General features: G+C 40.5%; 1 protein-coding gene across 1 annotated transcript in view; it reads left to right on the top strand.

Annotated features, from left to right (window-relative positions):
• ADAMTSL1 (ADAMTS-like 1) overlaps window positions 1–16,284 on the top strand; it is a 124,977-nt gene that overhangs the window by 46,447 nt on the left and 62,246 nt on the right. Inside the window, exon 10 of the mRNA XM_010008480.1 lies at window positions 9,046–9,256. Within this exon, the coding sequence (XP_010006782.1) occupies window positions 9,046–9,256 (211 nt within the window). The remainder of the gene's footprint in view (window positions 1–9,045; window positions 9,257–16,284) is intronic.

The raw sequence follows: 16,284 nt of genomic DNA on the forward strand, positions 1-16,284 counted from the left end.
TGTTCACTGCAGCATTAACCTATGAAATAAGCTAAGTTATAGTAAGAGTGATAAGCAGTTGATTTTACCATGTGTCATCACTTCTTCTAAAAAAGGGTGAAACGTAGAGCACCATTATGTCTTCCATTTACAGTACCACTGAAGTAACTTATTGTAGCAGTAGTCTGAGCAATACCTAATACTTTCAAATCAGCTGTACAGAGTAAATTATAAGTATGTAGAAGATAAATAAAAATATGGCCCTAATTGCTGCAAATTCAGTGTACAGTTCTGTACCACGCTTACATATCAGAAAGATTCACACATTAAATACATGGAGGAGGCACCTTTATTTCCTTTTAATTACCTATACTTATAGAAGGAGCCAGAAGGATTAAGCAAAGAGTGCTGTATCTGCCAAGCAGGTCCACCGCAATCCCTCGTATTTGTGACCATGAAAATTTCCATCTTCAGTATCATGATCTCCATTCCCTGGCCTCTCTGTTAACATTGTTAAGCACTGAAGATGTCACTGATAAGAGGTTGTGGTGTACAGTTACCCATTAGAAATGCAACTAGGCTGAAGTATTCTACACTGTAATCCACTGTTAGTAGATCTTAGTCATTCATAGCCTTGGAAAGGACTTGAACTTCACACAGACGTGAAGAGTAAAACAGTTAATTGCCAAGATATTCACAAATTTGTAATGTTTTAACTATATTGGATGAAGGTTTGAGGTTTGGGTTGGTTTTTTAAACTGTAATAGTTACACTCTCATGGTTCATAAGCTGAACTAAAGTGTTGGGTCATGTCAGACTAATTCATTCCCCTTCCCACGAGGAAGCAAATTGTGCTGTCCTAAAGTTAATTACTTTTTTCCAAGATCGAAGAGCCAGTTTCTCATTCAGGGAATGTTAGGGGAGAAGTGCATTGAGTTGCCATTCTGTAGTCTGTGGATTCTTCACACAAACCTGTATTGATATATCTATGTGGGTGGAGATAGGACATGTTGTAGTACAAGTTTGCCTATATACACAGGAACTTTTCTGACACCCTCACTTTGAACATAGTAACCTCTTTCCATGCTTTTGAGTCAGAATCACATCTTAGTTGATACTTTCAAGAATCTAGATGCTTTACCAATGGTTGTGGTTATTTATGGGCATAAGGAATTCAGAGCTTTCTCACTCAGTGTGAGGAGCTCCTGCATGTGTGGAACTCTGTGTGTCAGTGAGAGCAAAAACATTGGCCAAGAAGGCCAGCAGCATCCTGGCCTGCATCAGAAATAGTGTAACCAGCAGGAGTAGAAAAGTGATTTTCATCCTGTACTGGGGACTGGTGAGATCACACCTCAAGCACTGTGTTTGATTCTGGGCCCATCACCATAAGAAGGCCATTGAGGTGATAGACTGTGTCCAGAGAAGGGCAAAGAAGCTGCTGAAGGGCCTGGAGAACAAAGTCCTACGACAAGAGGATAAGGACACTGGAATTGTTTAGTTTGGAGAAGAGCAGGCTAAGGGGAGACCTCATTCCTGTCTACAACTGCCTGAAAGAAGGCTGCAGTGAGGTGGGCACAGGCCCTGCCAAGTGAATTATGATAGGACAAGAAGAAATGGCCTGAGCCTGGCCTGTACCAGGGGAGGTTTTAATGAGATATTAGGAAAACTTTATTGACCAAAAGAATAGTCAGGCACTGGAATGGTCTGCCCAGGGAGGTAATGGAGTCACCATCCCTAGGGGTGTTCAAAAAACCTGTAGAAGTGGCACATACTCTAGGGGCATGGTGGGTATTGTTGTTTGTGGTGGGATGGGGGATGGGGTGGGATGGTTTGTGGGTTTTATTGTTTGATTGTTGGTTTTTTTTCCTGGGTGAACTGTTCGACTTGGTAATATTAGAGGTCTTTTCCAACTGTAACAATTCTCTAATTCTGTGATCTTTTACTACAGAAGAGTGAATAGATTATCAGTCACTCTTACAGAATCTCAAAGGGGAAAGTAAAAAAGAAATGTTTGATCTGGATATGCCCTTGGAACACAGTTCTTGCACTGTCTTACTATGTTCCAAGATGCCATTCATGCAATTTCTCTCATATTCCTCAGACCTTCCTGTATTACTTTTAATTTTGCATCATTTTATTCTGTCCCTCAACTGTTTCCAATGTTCATTTTTTAAAAGGGGCTACCAATTATCATTGTATCTCGTATAAAATACTGAACAACCCCTTTGTAAGAAGCTGCTACTGTAAGCATGAGCCTGGATCAAACTCAACAAAATGCCTAATCTGGTCTATGGTTCCTTGTCTCTCTCCTGCCTGTCTCGCCATTAGTGTCATGGTTTGGGCCCAACACAACAATAAAGGAACAGCCTTATGGCTGCTCACTCAACTCCACTCCTCCCCCCCACACACACACGAGCATGAGGAGGACAAAACTGATGGGTTGAGACAAAGGACAAGGAGGGTTCTTCACTGATTAAGGTCCTGGGCAAAACAGACTCAACGGCTGCTATATGAGACACCTGGCCTGCTGGTGGCAGGTGGGATGCACCTGTCCCAGAGGGGCAAAAGTATTTTGGGACAGGAGTTAGCAGGGCTCATTGACAGGGCTTTAAACTAGATATGAAGGGGGAAGGGGAGATAACTGGGCCTGTTAAGGACAAGTCCAAGAAAAACATACTGGGGCTTGAAGGATGATGGACTAGGGAGGATTCTCACTCTGTTGTTTCATTTGAGAGAAAAGATAGATGTTTAGAAATCATAGAAGCATCTGAGAAGGGTCTGGCAGGAAATGGGGCCCACAGTGGAAAAAATGTGTTGGGATCATTAGCTCAGCTGAAGTGCATCTATACCAATGCACGCAGTATGAGCAACAAAGAGGGGGAGCTTGAAGCCATGGTAGACCAGGAAAACTATGACATAGTGTCTCCCACAGAAATGTGGTGGGATGCATCACACCACTGTAGTGCCACAATCAATGGCTACAAGCTCTTCAGGAGGGATAGAAAGGGAAGAAGAGGAGGTGGAGTGGCCCTGTATGTTAGAGAATGCTATGAGAGCTTGGAAATCAAGTATAGTCATGATGAGGTTGTGAGTGTTTGGATTGGGTTAAGGGCCAATAAAGCTGATGTCGCTGTGGGAGTTTGCTATAGACCTCCCAACAAAAGCAGTGAGGTGGATGAAGCTTTCTATCAGCAGTTAGGAGGAATCTTCCAGTCACTTGCTATTGTTCTTGTGGGGGACTTCAACCTCCCAGACATCCACTGGGAATACAACATAGCAGAGAGGGAATATTCCAAGAAGTTCCTTGAATGTGTGGAAGAGCTGATAAGTGAGCTGATAAGGGAAAGGTGCCCTCCTGGACCTGCTTCTGGTGAACAGGGAAGATCTTGTGAGGGAAGTAAAAGTTGGAGGCCATCTAGAGTACAGAGATCATGATATGATTTAGTTTTTGATCCTTGGAGAAACAAGGCGAGGGGTTAGTAAAGCTGCCACCTTAGACTTCCAGAGGGCAAACTTTGACCTGCTCATAAGACTGATTGACAAAGTCCCTTGGGAGGCTGTCTTGAAGGATAAAGGAGTCAAGGAAGGCTGGACATACTTCAAGAAAGAAGTTTTAAAGGCACAGGAGCAGGCTGTCCCCATGTGCTGGAAAACCAGTAAGCGGGGTAGGAGACCAGGCCAGCTAAATAGGGACCTTTGGCTGGACCTTAGGAACAAAAGGAGAGTCTGTGACCTTTGGAAGAGGGGTCAGGTCACTCATGAAGCCTATAAAGATGAAGTGAACCTATGCAGGGTGAAAATTAGGAGAGCCAAAGCACAGCTAGAGCTCAAACTTCTACAGCTGTTAGGGATAATAAAAATATGTTTCTGTACGTTCATTAACAACAAAAGGAGAATTAGGGAAAATCTCCATCCTTTATTGGATGCAGATGAACCTGATCTCCTTTTATGGCCTGATGATGCAACTATTGGACAAGGGAAGGGCTGTGGATATTCTCTATCTGGACCTCCAAAAAGCATTTGACATGGTTCCCCATAGAACTCTCATTAAAAAACTGGCTGCTCATGGCCTGGATGAGCACATGATCTGTTGGATCAAGCACTGGCTGGGGCGCGCGGGCCAAAGAGTGGTGCTCAATGGAATCAAATCCAGCTGGGGCTGGTGGTGTTCCTCAGGGCTCAGTGTTGTGACTGTTTCTGTTTAATACCTTTATTGATGATCTTGATAAGGACATAGAGTGTATTATCAGTAAGTTTGCAGCCAGGTAGGAGTGTTGATCTGCATGAGGATAGGGAGGCTCTACAGAGACTTAGGTAGATTGGATCATTGGGCTAATGTTAATGGTCTGGGCTTCAACAAGGCCAAATGCCAGGTCCTGCACTTGGGCCACAACAACCCCAGGCAACCCTACAGGCTGGGGAAGTGTGGCTGGAAAGTGTCTGGCAGAAAAGGACCTGGGGGTTCTAATTGACAAGTGGCTGAATAAGAACCAGCAGTGTGCCCAGGTGGCCAAGAAAGTCAATGGAATCCTGGCTTGTGTTAGAAATACTGTGACCAGCAGAAGTAGAGAGATGATTGTCCCCCTGTACTCAGCAGTGGTGAGGCACCATTGTCAGGGTGCAATCCTATATCTCTAGAAAATATTCTTTACTTACAACACCTAACAGCTTGATGTTGATGACAAATGTCCAGGCTATATTCTAGTTGAATATATGGGCCCTCACAAAATTTCAAACTCACTAAAGTATAACATGATAAAGTTAAATTTAGGGTTCCAGGCAAGATTTTTGTTAACTATATCAAGATAATTTTCCTTATTGGAAATAGAATAGTCAAGTTATTTTTTGAGAATATCTCTAGCTTTTTTAATATTAATTATATAGACTTATAAGACTTATATTAATGATACAGAATAACTGTACTGTTATTGCAATGAAGATTATCAGATTAATAGGCCTTTTTTAGAATATTCATAATTGTTCTCCTTCTTTTACACAAGGGATCTGTAAGTATTCACATTTTAAAAGATACTGACCATGACTAATCATGGAAACTGCTTGTTTACCTGAAGTTAAGCACATGCCAAAGCACTACGTAGAATACATAGAACCATAGAGTGGTTAAGGTCGGAAGGGACCTTCAAGACCATCAGGTTCCAACCTCCCTGCAACGAACATGGACACCTCACAGCAGACCAGGCTGCACAAGGTCTCATCCACCTGGCCTTGAACACTTTCAGGGAGGGGGCTTCCACAACCCCCTGGGTAATCTATTCCAGCACCTTAATACCCTCATGGTGAATAATTTCTTCCTAATACCTAACCTAAATCTACCCTCTTTCAGTTTCAATCTATTACCCCTTGTCCTATTGCTACACACCCTTGTAAAAAGCCCCTCCCCAGCTTTCCTGTAGCCCCTTCAGGCACTGGAAGGCTGCTGTAAGGTCTCCCCAGAGCCTTCTCTTCTCCAGGCTCAACAACCCCAACTCTTTCAGCCTGTCTTCATAGCAGAGGTGCTCCAGGCCTTTGATCATCTACTAGGCCATTCTCTGAACTCTCTCCAACAGCTCCATGCTTTCCTGTGTTGAGGGCTCCAGAGTCATATGCAGTATTGTACATGGATGTACATACTGATGTATTTAATGGGAATGATCCATAAAATTACAGATTCACATTGGCCTTATAGAAATTAGAATTCTGATTTGTAAAATTAATAGTATATTACAGATGATTAGTCTACTTCATAGTATGAACTCATTGTTAGATTTTCTAACTGGTGTTTTTCTGTTAAAAAAATCTGTCCATTCCTAATTCATCCTGTTAGCTTCTCATTCCTGGAAGTGCAAGAAATTTAGTGCTTTCAGTTGGTTGGGTTTTTCCTAAATTTATGTCCAGTTTTTAGACCACACCCTTAGTACTGTATGTAGGAAAACCTAAAGGAAAACTATGGCCTTGAGCTGCCAGACCAGGTTCATTACTTAGTTCTCCTGTCTTCAGGCACGTTGTATGTCTCCATGTACTTCACCAACTACTAAGGCATTACAACTATCTGCTGGAAGCAGGAGATTGTTCATCTGGCAAGGGAAAAGTTTCTGTGACTAGTTTTGTATTTTGAATTGGTGATTATAATTAAAATCAGCTGTATTTTTGGACCATTCTCTATCTCTATATGTTTCCAGTGGAAACTTGTCTTATGTTCATTTGAAAAACATGCATGTATGTGTATTCTAATACATGTATCACTAATATATACATATTCTTTTCAAGACATCCAACCCTATGAAATGCCTTTTTCCTGTTACATTCCTCTCTGTTAGGCATCTCAAAATGTCTCTGTGGCTTTGTATTAATGTAGTTTTCCTTCAGTCAGTTCAAATATTTAATGTATAGTATGTATGTGAGCTTCTGCTGAGGATAAAACTCTTTTAAATTGTGTTTTTTATTAAGTACATAGTTGAAATATTTTTAAAGTCTAATTTGTGCTTGAATACTTAACCCCTACTAAGGTATTTAGAAGATGGAGACAGACAAGTGATGAGTTAATAGATTTAGAGGAAGGACAAGCCGGTGACACTGCTGTTAAAAAGGCTAAAAAGAGATGGTTTCTCTGTTGCTACATCTTAGTATGGTTTTGGCCACTAAAGAAGGAGAAAGAAGGAGGGAGTAAAAATTCTGCCAATCATATATTTAACTTATGGTTTGGGTTACTTGCACATACATCCCTACTCCACTTCATACAACTCTCTCTGCTCTACTCCACATTCTTTACTTTGTATCTATGAAAAGTCCATGAAAGTCATTGGGGACTATGAAAGTACAAGAGTAAGAGATCATTTGACCTTGTATTTCCTGAGCACCTCCAAGGAATCTCCTGTTTAAAACAGCTGGAAAGAATTGTGAATAAATCAATGTTATGGGTAGGACAACAGATGCAACTTTCAACACATATTTCGAACACTGGAAAAACAAATTATTTCTCTTTTCTGAAACACAGTGTTCCTTACTGGAAAAAGAAACAGAAAACCTCTTCTGCAGAAGCCAAGATCTCCAAAGAGTTTATGTGGCTTGCTAGCCACTGAGATGTTGACTGCCAACAGAAACATTGTGCACTTACACCAATAACAAACAATGAATTGCTGGAGGCAACAGCAATTACCAACACTTGAATAAAAGAAATCCTTGGAATTAACCATGTATCAAAACAGATTCTGAAATAAGAAAATGCCTTATTCTCAGCACCTACTCAACTACTTTATTTTAGATTGTGCCAAAACTGAAGGGTAGCTGATGTTCACATTAATTCTGACTGACAGTTTTATGGGAAAATCTGAGATCTCTCCCCAAGACCATTTGTATGGAGAAGATACTCCAGAATAGCTTGACTGACTAACACATGTCAGTCCTATTCCACTGCTAAATAGCTCCCAGTACACGTACCAGATTTCAGTGGCCTTCAGTGTACTATGGCTTGAAAAGTGACCATGGCTACTTCTGACTCAATGTGCAAGGTGTGTTCATTGTTAGAAAGGGTTAAACATTGCTTTTAACAGAGCCAGGGCTGTTGTCTAAATATAAACTACAGTGTCATTGGTGCTTATGGTGGTACTCAGGACATATTCTGTCCTTTTATAAAATCCGAGAATGTCATCAGCAGATGGAGTATGGAAGAGAAGCAATGTGGCTTTTTAATCCATCAGCATTGCCACCTAAAGAGGAAAAAATATTTCCTACCTACTAGCTGTTTCCATTTGTTTTTGATGAGAGGAAGGGAGCAAATGCTCAAAACAACTTTATAAAATAAATAGAGAAATTAGAATTGTTCTGCAAGTGCAGGATGACACATCCTTGAATTATTGTTTCTCTAATGTTTGCTAACATCATGTGTTTTGAATGTGCTGAACAGTTTACACTGGCTTCTGATCTCAGACTGTTAGTGTTTTTCTTCTGCATCTTCCACAAATTCAGCTTCATGCTGCTGACATGTTTCATAACTTTCCTTCACTGTCTGCCTACATCAATCTTGGAGCCTGAGGGTTTCTTTCTTCATAATCAGCTTCTTTAGTTTCTGCCTGGCTTTGCTTTCTTCAAGAACAGGTTCTCTCTCTGAGCCTTTCTTGTCCTGAATGTTTAATTTACTCCCTCAGCAATCAGTTTCAGTAATGTCACCCAGCAAAGGAAGCTATTTTTTCAGGATTAGAAAAAGTGACAGGACCTGTCTCTCATGCTTTCGTTTTGGGTATGGTATCATGGCCAGGTCAGTGTAGTATTTTGTGTAAAGTTGATGGGAAGACTATTCTCACTCTGAATATGAGACATTTTTATGTACATATTTCTGAAGTGCACTCTTCCACAAGAGTGGAAGACCTAATATTTTAAGCAATTTTCTGCGAACAGCAGACAGAATTATGGGTTGTATTCAGTACAGCTCAAATGGCAGGTATCTTGTTTTAATGTGATTAACACTGAAATTCTGTCATCAACAATCCTGCTGATGCAGGATTTACACAGTTAGTGCAGAGAAGGCCTAGCTCAGTGACAGGTGTTCAACCCAGTGGTTGAAGAGACTCCCTGCCCTCCCATTACAAGTGTCAAGGCCTTAGCAGTCCCTCTTCAACAAGGAAAAGTCAGCTAGGAACAACTGGGTCTTCTGGAAGAGATTCTTGCTAAGCAATTCCCTGTTACATTCCTTTGATGGACTTTGTTGATTTTTTTGTTTGTTTGGTTGGTTGGTTTTTTTGTTAATACAGGAAGAAAAAACAGTTAATTAAATCCATTCAGTGTTGAAATAAATTAGTCATGCTCCTGCACACCAAAAATTTTATGATTTAAAACTGTTCATATGATACTGCAGGAGTCCCAAACACTTGAAGTCCAAGAGCTTCTGACAAGAACTGAGAATGCAGAGGAACAGTAAAAGTTCTTCTTAACCCCATCCTGCAACCACAAGAAGGCTGATAGTGATCAGAGGAGAATTTCCTTTCATTACTGATTTTTCACCTCAAATATCATAAAAAGAGAAAACCTAAGGTGTCTTTCTTCCATTTTTCTCTCCTGGCCTCTTCACAGATGGGAAATTGGTAAATGGAGCACCTGCAGTCTTACTTGTGGGGTTGGATTGCAGACACGTGATGTCTTCTGTTCTCATCTGCTATCAAGAGAGACTAACGAGACTGTGATTTTGGCAGATGAATTATGCTATAAACCTAAGCCATCCCTTGTGCAAGCCTGTAATCGTTTTGACTGCCCACCCTCGTGGTATCCTACAGAGTGGCAAGAGGTAAGAATGTATATGCATAACAGCATTTTAAGAATGATGCAATAGTAATTACATGCATTATTGATGCACCATTTTGCTGTAGCCTATTAAGAGGATTCATTAATCTTTTTGATGAACCATTAAAAAACTGTAAAAGTGTTTAATTTTGCCCTCAAAAAAAAAAAGTGTCAACATTTCCACAGGTAAATAATGACTATAGCTACTTCTAATGCAACCTCTTAACAGCTGGCTACAAATTCCAGACAAAAATACCTAGAGTGTGAGGTTCAGCTGCAATGAGTGGATTTGGCTTAGCAATGCTGAAGTTTCTTGAAACACAAAGCTAAATTGATCCTAAAGGATCAATGAGGAGAGAATCTCTGAAGCATGTTGAGTGTTCTGTATATTGGCAAATAATTTAATTCATGACAAGAAACATTCCTCATCCTTCAGAGTCACAAATGAGTATTAGGCACTTCCCTTTGGTAAATGGATATCTTATTACACTGACTGAAAATTGCTGTCTACACAATTGATCTATACAAGGCTTTCCATCTTTGGAAAGCAACCTGAAATTAGTTTATTTATTGCCATCTGATCGCAAATGAAAATACTTGTGCCATTCAAAAGACTCAGTGATGCAACTGTTGGATATGGTACTGCATAGGAGGAAAGAATCTTGCCCTTTTATTAAGAGTAATGGAAAAACTTTGTGGTACAGAGGAGGTTCAAGCAAAAGAGGTGTTTAAACATGTACTTCTGCTGAGTGCAGGGACTCATTCCACCCTATCAGAAAACTATGAGCTTTCGGCATGGTGTTCACATGTGCCTACCCAGCCTCCATCTATAAAATCTGCTCTTTATTTAACAGCCAGGGAGATGTTCACATACACACCTAAAGAAACTGATAAGTCTATGAAGCTGTGCTTCATGAGAGAGGTCTCAGTTTGGGCAGCCATTCTAATAACAAAAATTTATGGCAGTCTGATGTTCTTTCAAAGCTAGATAACTAGCTTATGGAATGAGTCCTATGTTTAAATAATTAGTGATATTTCATGCTTTAATTTGTCTACTGATATTCAGATACATATATTTATTTAGTTGTACTTTTGAATATTTGTAAGATATAGTCCTACATGAATACTGTATTTTTAAATAGCAAATAGTATTCTACTAGCACATAACATAGTAAAATCAAGCATTTCAAAGTTAGGGTATCCAAGAAAGATTGTCTATGCTCATCAAAATCCTATAATTGGCCACAGTCCTTTCAGAAAAGAGTTTTCTCTAAGTTTATTTGAACAGTCAGAAGTGAGGCATATTATAACATGCTGAAAAATTTACTTTCTCCTAATATTTAGGCCACCCTAGAATGGTAGGAAAATAGTTTCCACCAGAGCAATTTCCAAACAGATTTTTTCAAGATTTGAACATCCTTCTCAACACTGTAAACATGCTTATTTCTGACTGTCTAAAGTAATGATTTAGCCACTTTTGTGTATGCTCAGTTGCTCTCAAATATACTGTCTTTTCAAAAGATGTAGCAGATTTTAGGAAGAAGACAGCTCATTTAAATATAAAGGCATTAAAAAGCATGTTAATAAGGAATTAAACCAAACTCCTCAGTTTGCACCTTTTGTTTTAGCTGCTGCCTTTTGTTATAGTTATGGACTGGATGGAGAGAGAGAACCTGTGCTACAATTAACTGCTGCAGCTCAGTAGAGGCCATGTTGTAGCTTTGCTGCACTTCCACAGGCATTGCAGGCCGACCAGCTGTGTGCGTAGCTCCTCACCATATGGGCACTGACTATTTCCTGTGCTTACTTTTGATCAGAGGAAAAGAGCACAAAAAATGTACTTCTCTACTTACTTGTCTTCTGCCTCTCTGTAGATGAGTATAGCTCAAGGCAGAAAAAAAAAAAAAAAAAAAAAAAAGATTAGCTCCCCAGCTTTCCATTTCTTTCCAAAATGAGCTCCAGTGCTGAATTTTGAAGAGATTATGCACAGCATCTTAGTATTTAGTTATTAGAATATACATTAGAAATAGTCATCATAGCCAAACTCCATGAGCTATGTTTATTTCCTGTGTTACCAAGATTTCCATTTGTGCTGTAGTTTGACTGCAGTCAACTTACCACAGTATTACATTAACAGTGATTATAGTACCTTAATGTCCTATTAGCGGTTTTAGGTGAGGAAAGCATATTTTAAAAATTACTTTAGCTCAAAAGACTCAAAAAAAAAAAAAAAAAAAAGCCAATTCATCAAAATTAATTTCCATTCTCTCATTTTCTAGACACATGTCTTCCTTCTTTGCACCACCAAACTCTACACTTATTTCCACTCTGCAGGAAAGCCAGGCCTCACAGTTCAGTCCCACGTAGGTTTCCCGTGGATGACCTGCATGTGAAAACCTGCACCATCAAGCCAGTGTGCCACACTTAGGGACTATTACAGCTGTTGATCAAAATTAATTTCCATTCTCTCATTTTCTAGACACATGTCTTCCTTCTTTGCACCACCAAACTCTACACTTATTTCCACTCTGCAGGAAAGCCAGGCCTCACAGTTCAGTCCCACGTAGGTTTCCCGTGGATGACCTGCATGTGAAAACCTGCACCATCAAGCCAGTGTGCCACACTTAGGGACTATTACAGCTGTTGGCTTCTGGTATGTGTGAAGGAAAATACTATTTGGACAGGATGTGAGTGCCTTAGTCTCCTTCTGGAGGTCAGCTCCAGCCATCTAGGAGAATGGCCATATATCCCTCCAGCAGGAGAAATTCTGCAGGAATATTTCTCTCCTTGAGTTAAGGCACATGCAACACCTCTCCTCTCCCCAAATGCCTGAAAGGTTTCCCCACATGTGAGGAGATGGAAGGCCCTGTAGGAAGGTGCCTTCCTCACCCTAAAGAAGGTCCTTTAAAGCTTCACCAACACTAGAGAGTAAAATCTGTTCTCCATACAGCCTGGTTTGAAGCCATTTCTTTTGTCTGGTGTCAAGTTCATTGTTCTTTTCAGAACCCTCTGTCACAATAGTTTCAAGCTAACAAACAAACAAGAGACTTAAACTGCAATGAGCAATGTTTTCTTTTCTAAGGCCTGTTATGCTAGCTAAGGAAGGACTGTCTGAATTAAATGCCTTAGAAACCCCAGTGTTCCTGGCAGATAAACACATGATAATTACCAGTGTTGTAACATTCCAAACGATTTTTAAGATAACTCTTTACAGAGTCAAGTCTGTCTATTTTTAAATAGTTCTGTCTCTTAGCTAAATCCATTAGGATGTTTCTCTTGTTTTCAGTGGTGTCCTCCTGGAGTAAAGTGGATATGAGCTTTTATTTTTACAAGGCCCTATAAATAGCTACTCCGCAGACCTCAGATGGGAGACATCCATTAGTAAATCCTCATCCTTCTGTGTTTTGTTACTAAATAAATACCCTAGTACCGCCTCAGCATTCTTTTTTAGCTGCTTGCTGCTATCCTTGCTCCAAAGATAATTAGAACAATGGCTTGACAAAGAGTCAGCATGGGGAAACTGGTAATATTTTCCGTATTTTTCTGTTTTTTCTCTATATTGTAAAAAGTCCTCTCTGAGTCTTCAAGTGTCAGACCTCAGAAACCAAGTTAAAGACCTGCTGAGAGAAAAATGTTTACTCCCTTTGCAGATGCCTTGTCTTACTGTGGAGTCACAGCAGAAAATTAATTACTGAGAGTGAGCCTAAAGTTGTACTGCTATAGTCCCTGCACCTTGAGCAGGGGGCAGTGTCAAACCACATGGGAGAACTGAAGGGTAGGACAACCCCTCGAACAAACGTCCCTGTAAGCAGGACTGATGGTAAAATGGCATCCTTACAAACATTCAGCTACTGTAATAGGGATGGTGCCATGAGTGAGAGTTCCCTAGGCCTTCATTTTTCATTAATAGTGGCTTTTTTTTTTTTCCTGAAGTTTGAGAAAAGACCAGACTCCCTGCCTGCTAAACAATGGAAATGGTGGTTTTGACTGAATTCTCTGCATTGCATTAATGCGTGTAGATGCTTATAGGCATGTGGTGAGGCAGAGAGATGACCAATCTTCACTCCCTGCTTTCAACAGAAATTAAGTTAGTTTGAGGCTACATTTATTTTTTATTCTGGTTCCCTATACAGCCATGCCATACCAGAATATGGGAAAAGGCAGAACAGGAAGGGCTGGCAGACTGGGGAGTATGGATTGTCTGCTTTGGTGTCAATTTGCCTCATGTTTGCTTAAGCTAATTTTTAGACTGAGCACAATCAGGCAGAGATGTGGGGAGATGTCAGTCCCTAAGTCAGTATCCTAGCATAGTCACAGGTCCCCTGTAAAGGAGTATGAGGGAATATTGGACTTGGTTCAGCTCAGAAGCTGTGTGGAGTGAGAGTATAAGGAGACAGTTCAAACAGCCACGTTTTACCTACTTGGATAGGTGAGGTGAAACCATCCTGTAATACAAGCAGGTTTCTCTGTTATAACAGTGCTGTAAGATCTTTCTGAACAGCAGAGAGAGTACATTATTCTGGTTGGATATATTTGAATGAGGATCCTCTAAAAAATATTTCAGATTGCCTGTAAATATAAGCACATGCTGCTGTCATTGATTACCCCCCCCCAAGGGTAGTGAAGACTCCAGATGTGAAATACAGGTACAGGCACAGATTCAGTGCAGTAATCCAGGACAGCTCTAGAACAGCATTTCTGTGGACAATGAAAAACCCCATTACTGCATTTGGCTCTCTCTCGTACTTAGCAGTAGAGTTTGGTGTTGAGTAGTAGGTTATTCCTCATGGAACATAACTATCTAAGTGACTGAAGGGCAAGAACCAAGAAAAGATATGTTTTATTTTACTAGTCTATCTGGTAGTGATGGAAGGGATTTGATTGATTGATTGATTGATTGATTGATTGATTGATTGATTGATTGATTGACAGAAGGAACATACTTTTGTTTTATTCATACAGTGCTTAACCAGTTTTGACTCTGTTATATAGTGATAGTCCTTAGGCAATCTTGAAATTACACTTTTAATCTTACTTTTCTTGATTTACTCTCTCCTCAGGAAATAATTGTCCTCAAATGAAAGACTGATAAATCTTCTTTTGTTAAAAATTATTGTTTTACTTGTTTAATTTTTATGGAAGACTTTGAGCTTTGTAGCATTCTAAGAAAAAAGCTATTTTTACTTATTAGAGAGCAAACCAAACTGAATTTAAGTATGCCTTTCTGCACTTCCTCTGTTTTTCAAGGATAACGTAAATCCTAAATTATTGAGCTAGTATTAAAGTTTATGTAGTTCTCTATCTAAGAGAGATATGCCTTTTACAACTGCAAGATTTTCTAAAATAGTCCCTCTTTAGCTGCTTGAGTATAAGTTTTAACACTTCTTCGTACCGATCTCTTCTTCTCAGGCATAATTCCCATGTTGCAAGCTCTATGCAGCTCCTGGTCGTGTCAATGTAGTGCAAGCTCCCCTTTCTTTGCTAGGAGAAGGGAGAATCACAGAATCACAGAATCCTAGGGGTTGGAAGGGACCTTGAAAGATCATCTAGTCCAACTCCCCTGCCAGAGCAGGGTCACTCAGAGCACATCACACAGGAACGTGTCCAGGCAGGTTTTGAATGTCTCCAGAGAAGGAGACTCCACAACCTCTCTGGGCAGCCTGTTCCAGTGCTCTGTCACTCTCACAGGAAAGGTTTTTCTGATGCTTACATGGAACCTCCTGTGTTCCAGTTTGCACCCATTGCCCCTTGTTCTATCACTAGACATCACTGAAAAAAGCCTGGTTACATCCTCCTGACACTTGCCTTTAACATATTTGTAAACATTGATGAGGTCACCCCTCAGTCTCCTCCAAGCTGAAGAGACCCAGCTCCCTCAGCCTTTCTTCATAAGGGAGATGTTCCACTCCCTTCATCATCTTTGTGGCTCTGAGCTGGACTCTTTCATGCAGTTCCCTGTCCTTCTTGAACTGAGGGGCCCAGAACTGGGCACGATATTCCAGATGCAGCCTCACCAATGCAGAATAAAGGGGGAGGAGAACCTCTCTTGACCAACTAACCACACCCTTTCTAATGCACCCCAGGATGCTATTGGCCTTCTTGGCTACAAGGGCACATTGCTGGCTCATGATCATCCTCCTGTCCACCAGGACCCCCAGGTCCCTTTCTCCTACACTGGTCTCCAGCAGGTCAGCCGCCAACAGGCCTTCAACTAGATTCTGTCTCATGGACCACAAGGAAAGGTGTTGAGTTGGCTGGACTGAGCAGAAAAGCTGGGATCCCGTTATCAGCCTCAGGAAAAAGGTTCTCAGGAAAAAGAGCTACCAAGTTTACAAAAAGATTTAGGAAAGCTATTAAATCTGCTTGTTCAAAATTTCCTGCCCAGCTTTGGTAGAAAATTGATACAGAAAGGGATACTTACAATAAAGAGAGAGGTGTAGGGCATCCCCTGGGTATTAATTATCCCAATATACTTTGGCTCCAATAAACCTTCCTCCTTACCTTTTGGCGAGAGTACACACTGCTGTCCAGACAGCTATAAATATAAACGGGTTGTATGGGTGTTTAATGGTTTATTCTATTAACTTTGTAAAGCAATTACTGAGACTAGCAGCAGATTTCAGCTGATAAACAGGCAAAATGCCATAATGCAAGGAGTCTTCAAAAACAAGAGTTCTGAGCTGGACAGTTAAGTTTTGAGCTGTACAACCAATAGACCTCATGCAGGTCAGAAAAGAGAAATGAGAAAACTACAAAAAGAAGAAAAAGCAAAGTGATAAAGTGGGGAATACTGTATTTATTACACTCAGATTTCCATTTGTTTTTCTTGCTAATAGAAACCTTTTTTAGCAAGCTAAATTTAAATATTTATTTCAAACTGTTTAGTTCATAGCTCCTGTTACCTCATAGGCATTAGCTATCCCTCAAAACTAAGGTCTTGAGTCATCTACTGGTGGAAGACTTTTGCACTCTCTCACACTGCCAGCAGCACAGTCAGAGCTCAGGCAGGCAGGCAGGCAGGCAGGCAGGCAG

Source organism: Chaetura pelagica, unplaced genomic scaffold (genome assembly GCF_000747805.2).
Source record: "Chaetura pelagica isolate M959 unplaced genomic scaffold, ChaPel_1.0 scaffold232, whole genome shotgun sequence".
In the NCBI taxonomy this organism is placed as follows: Eukaryota; Metazoa; Chordata; class Aves; order Apodiformes; family Apodidae; genus Chaetura; species Chaetura pelagica.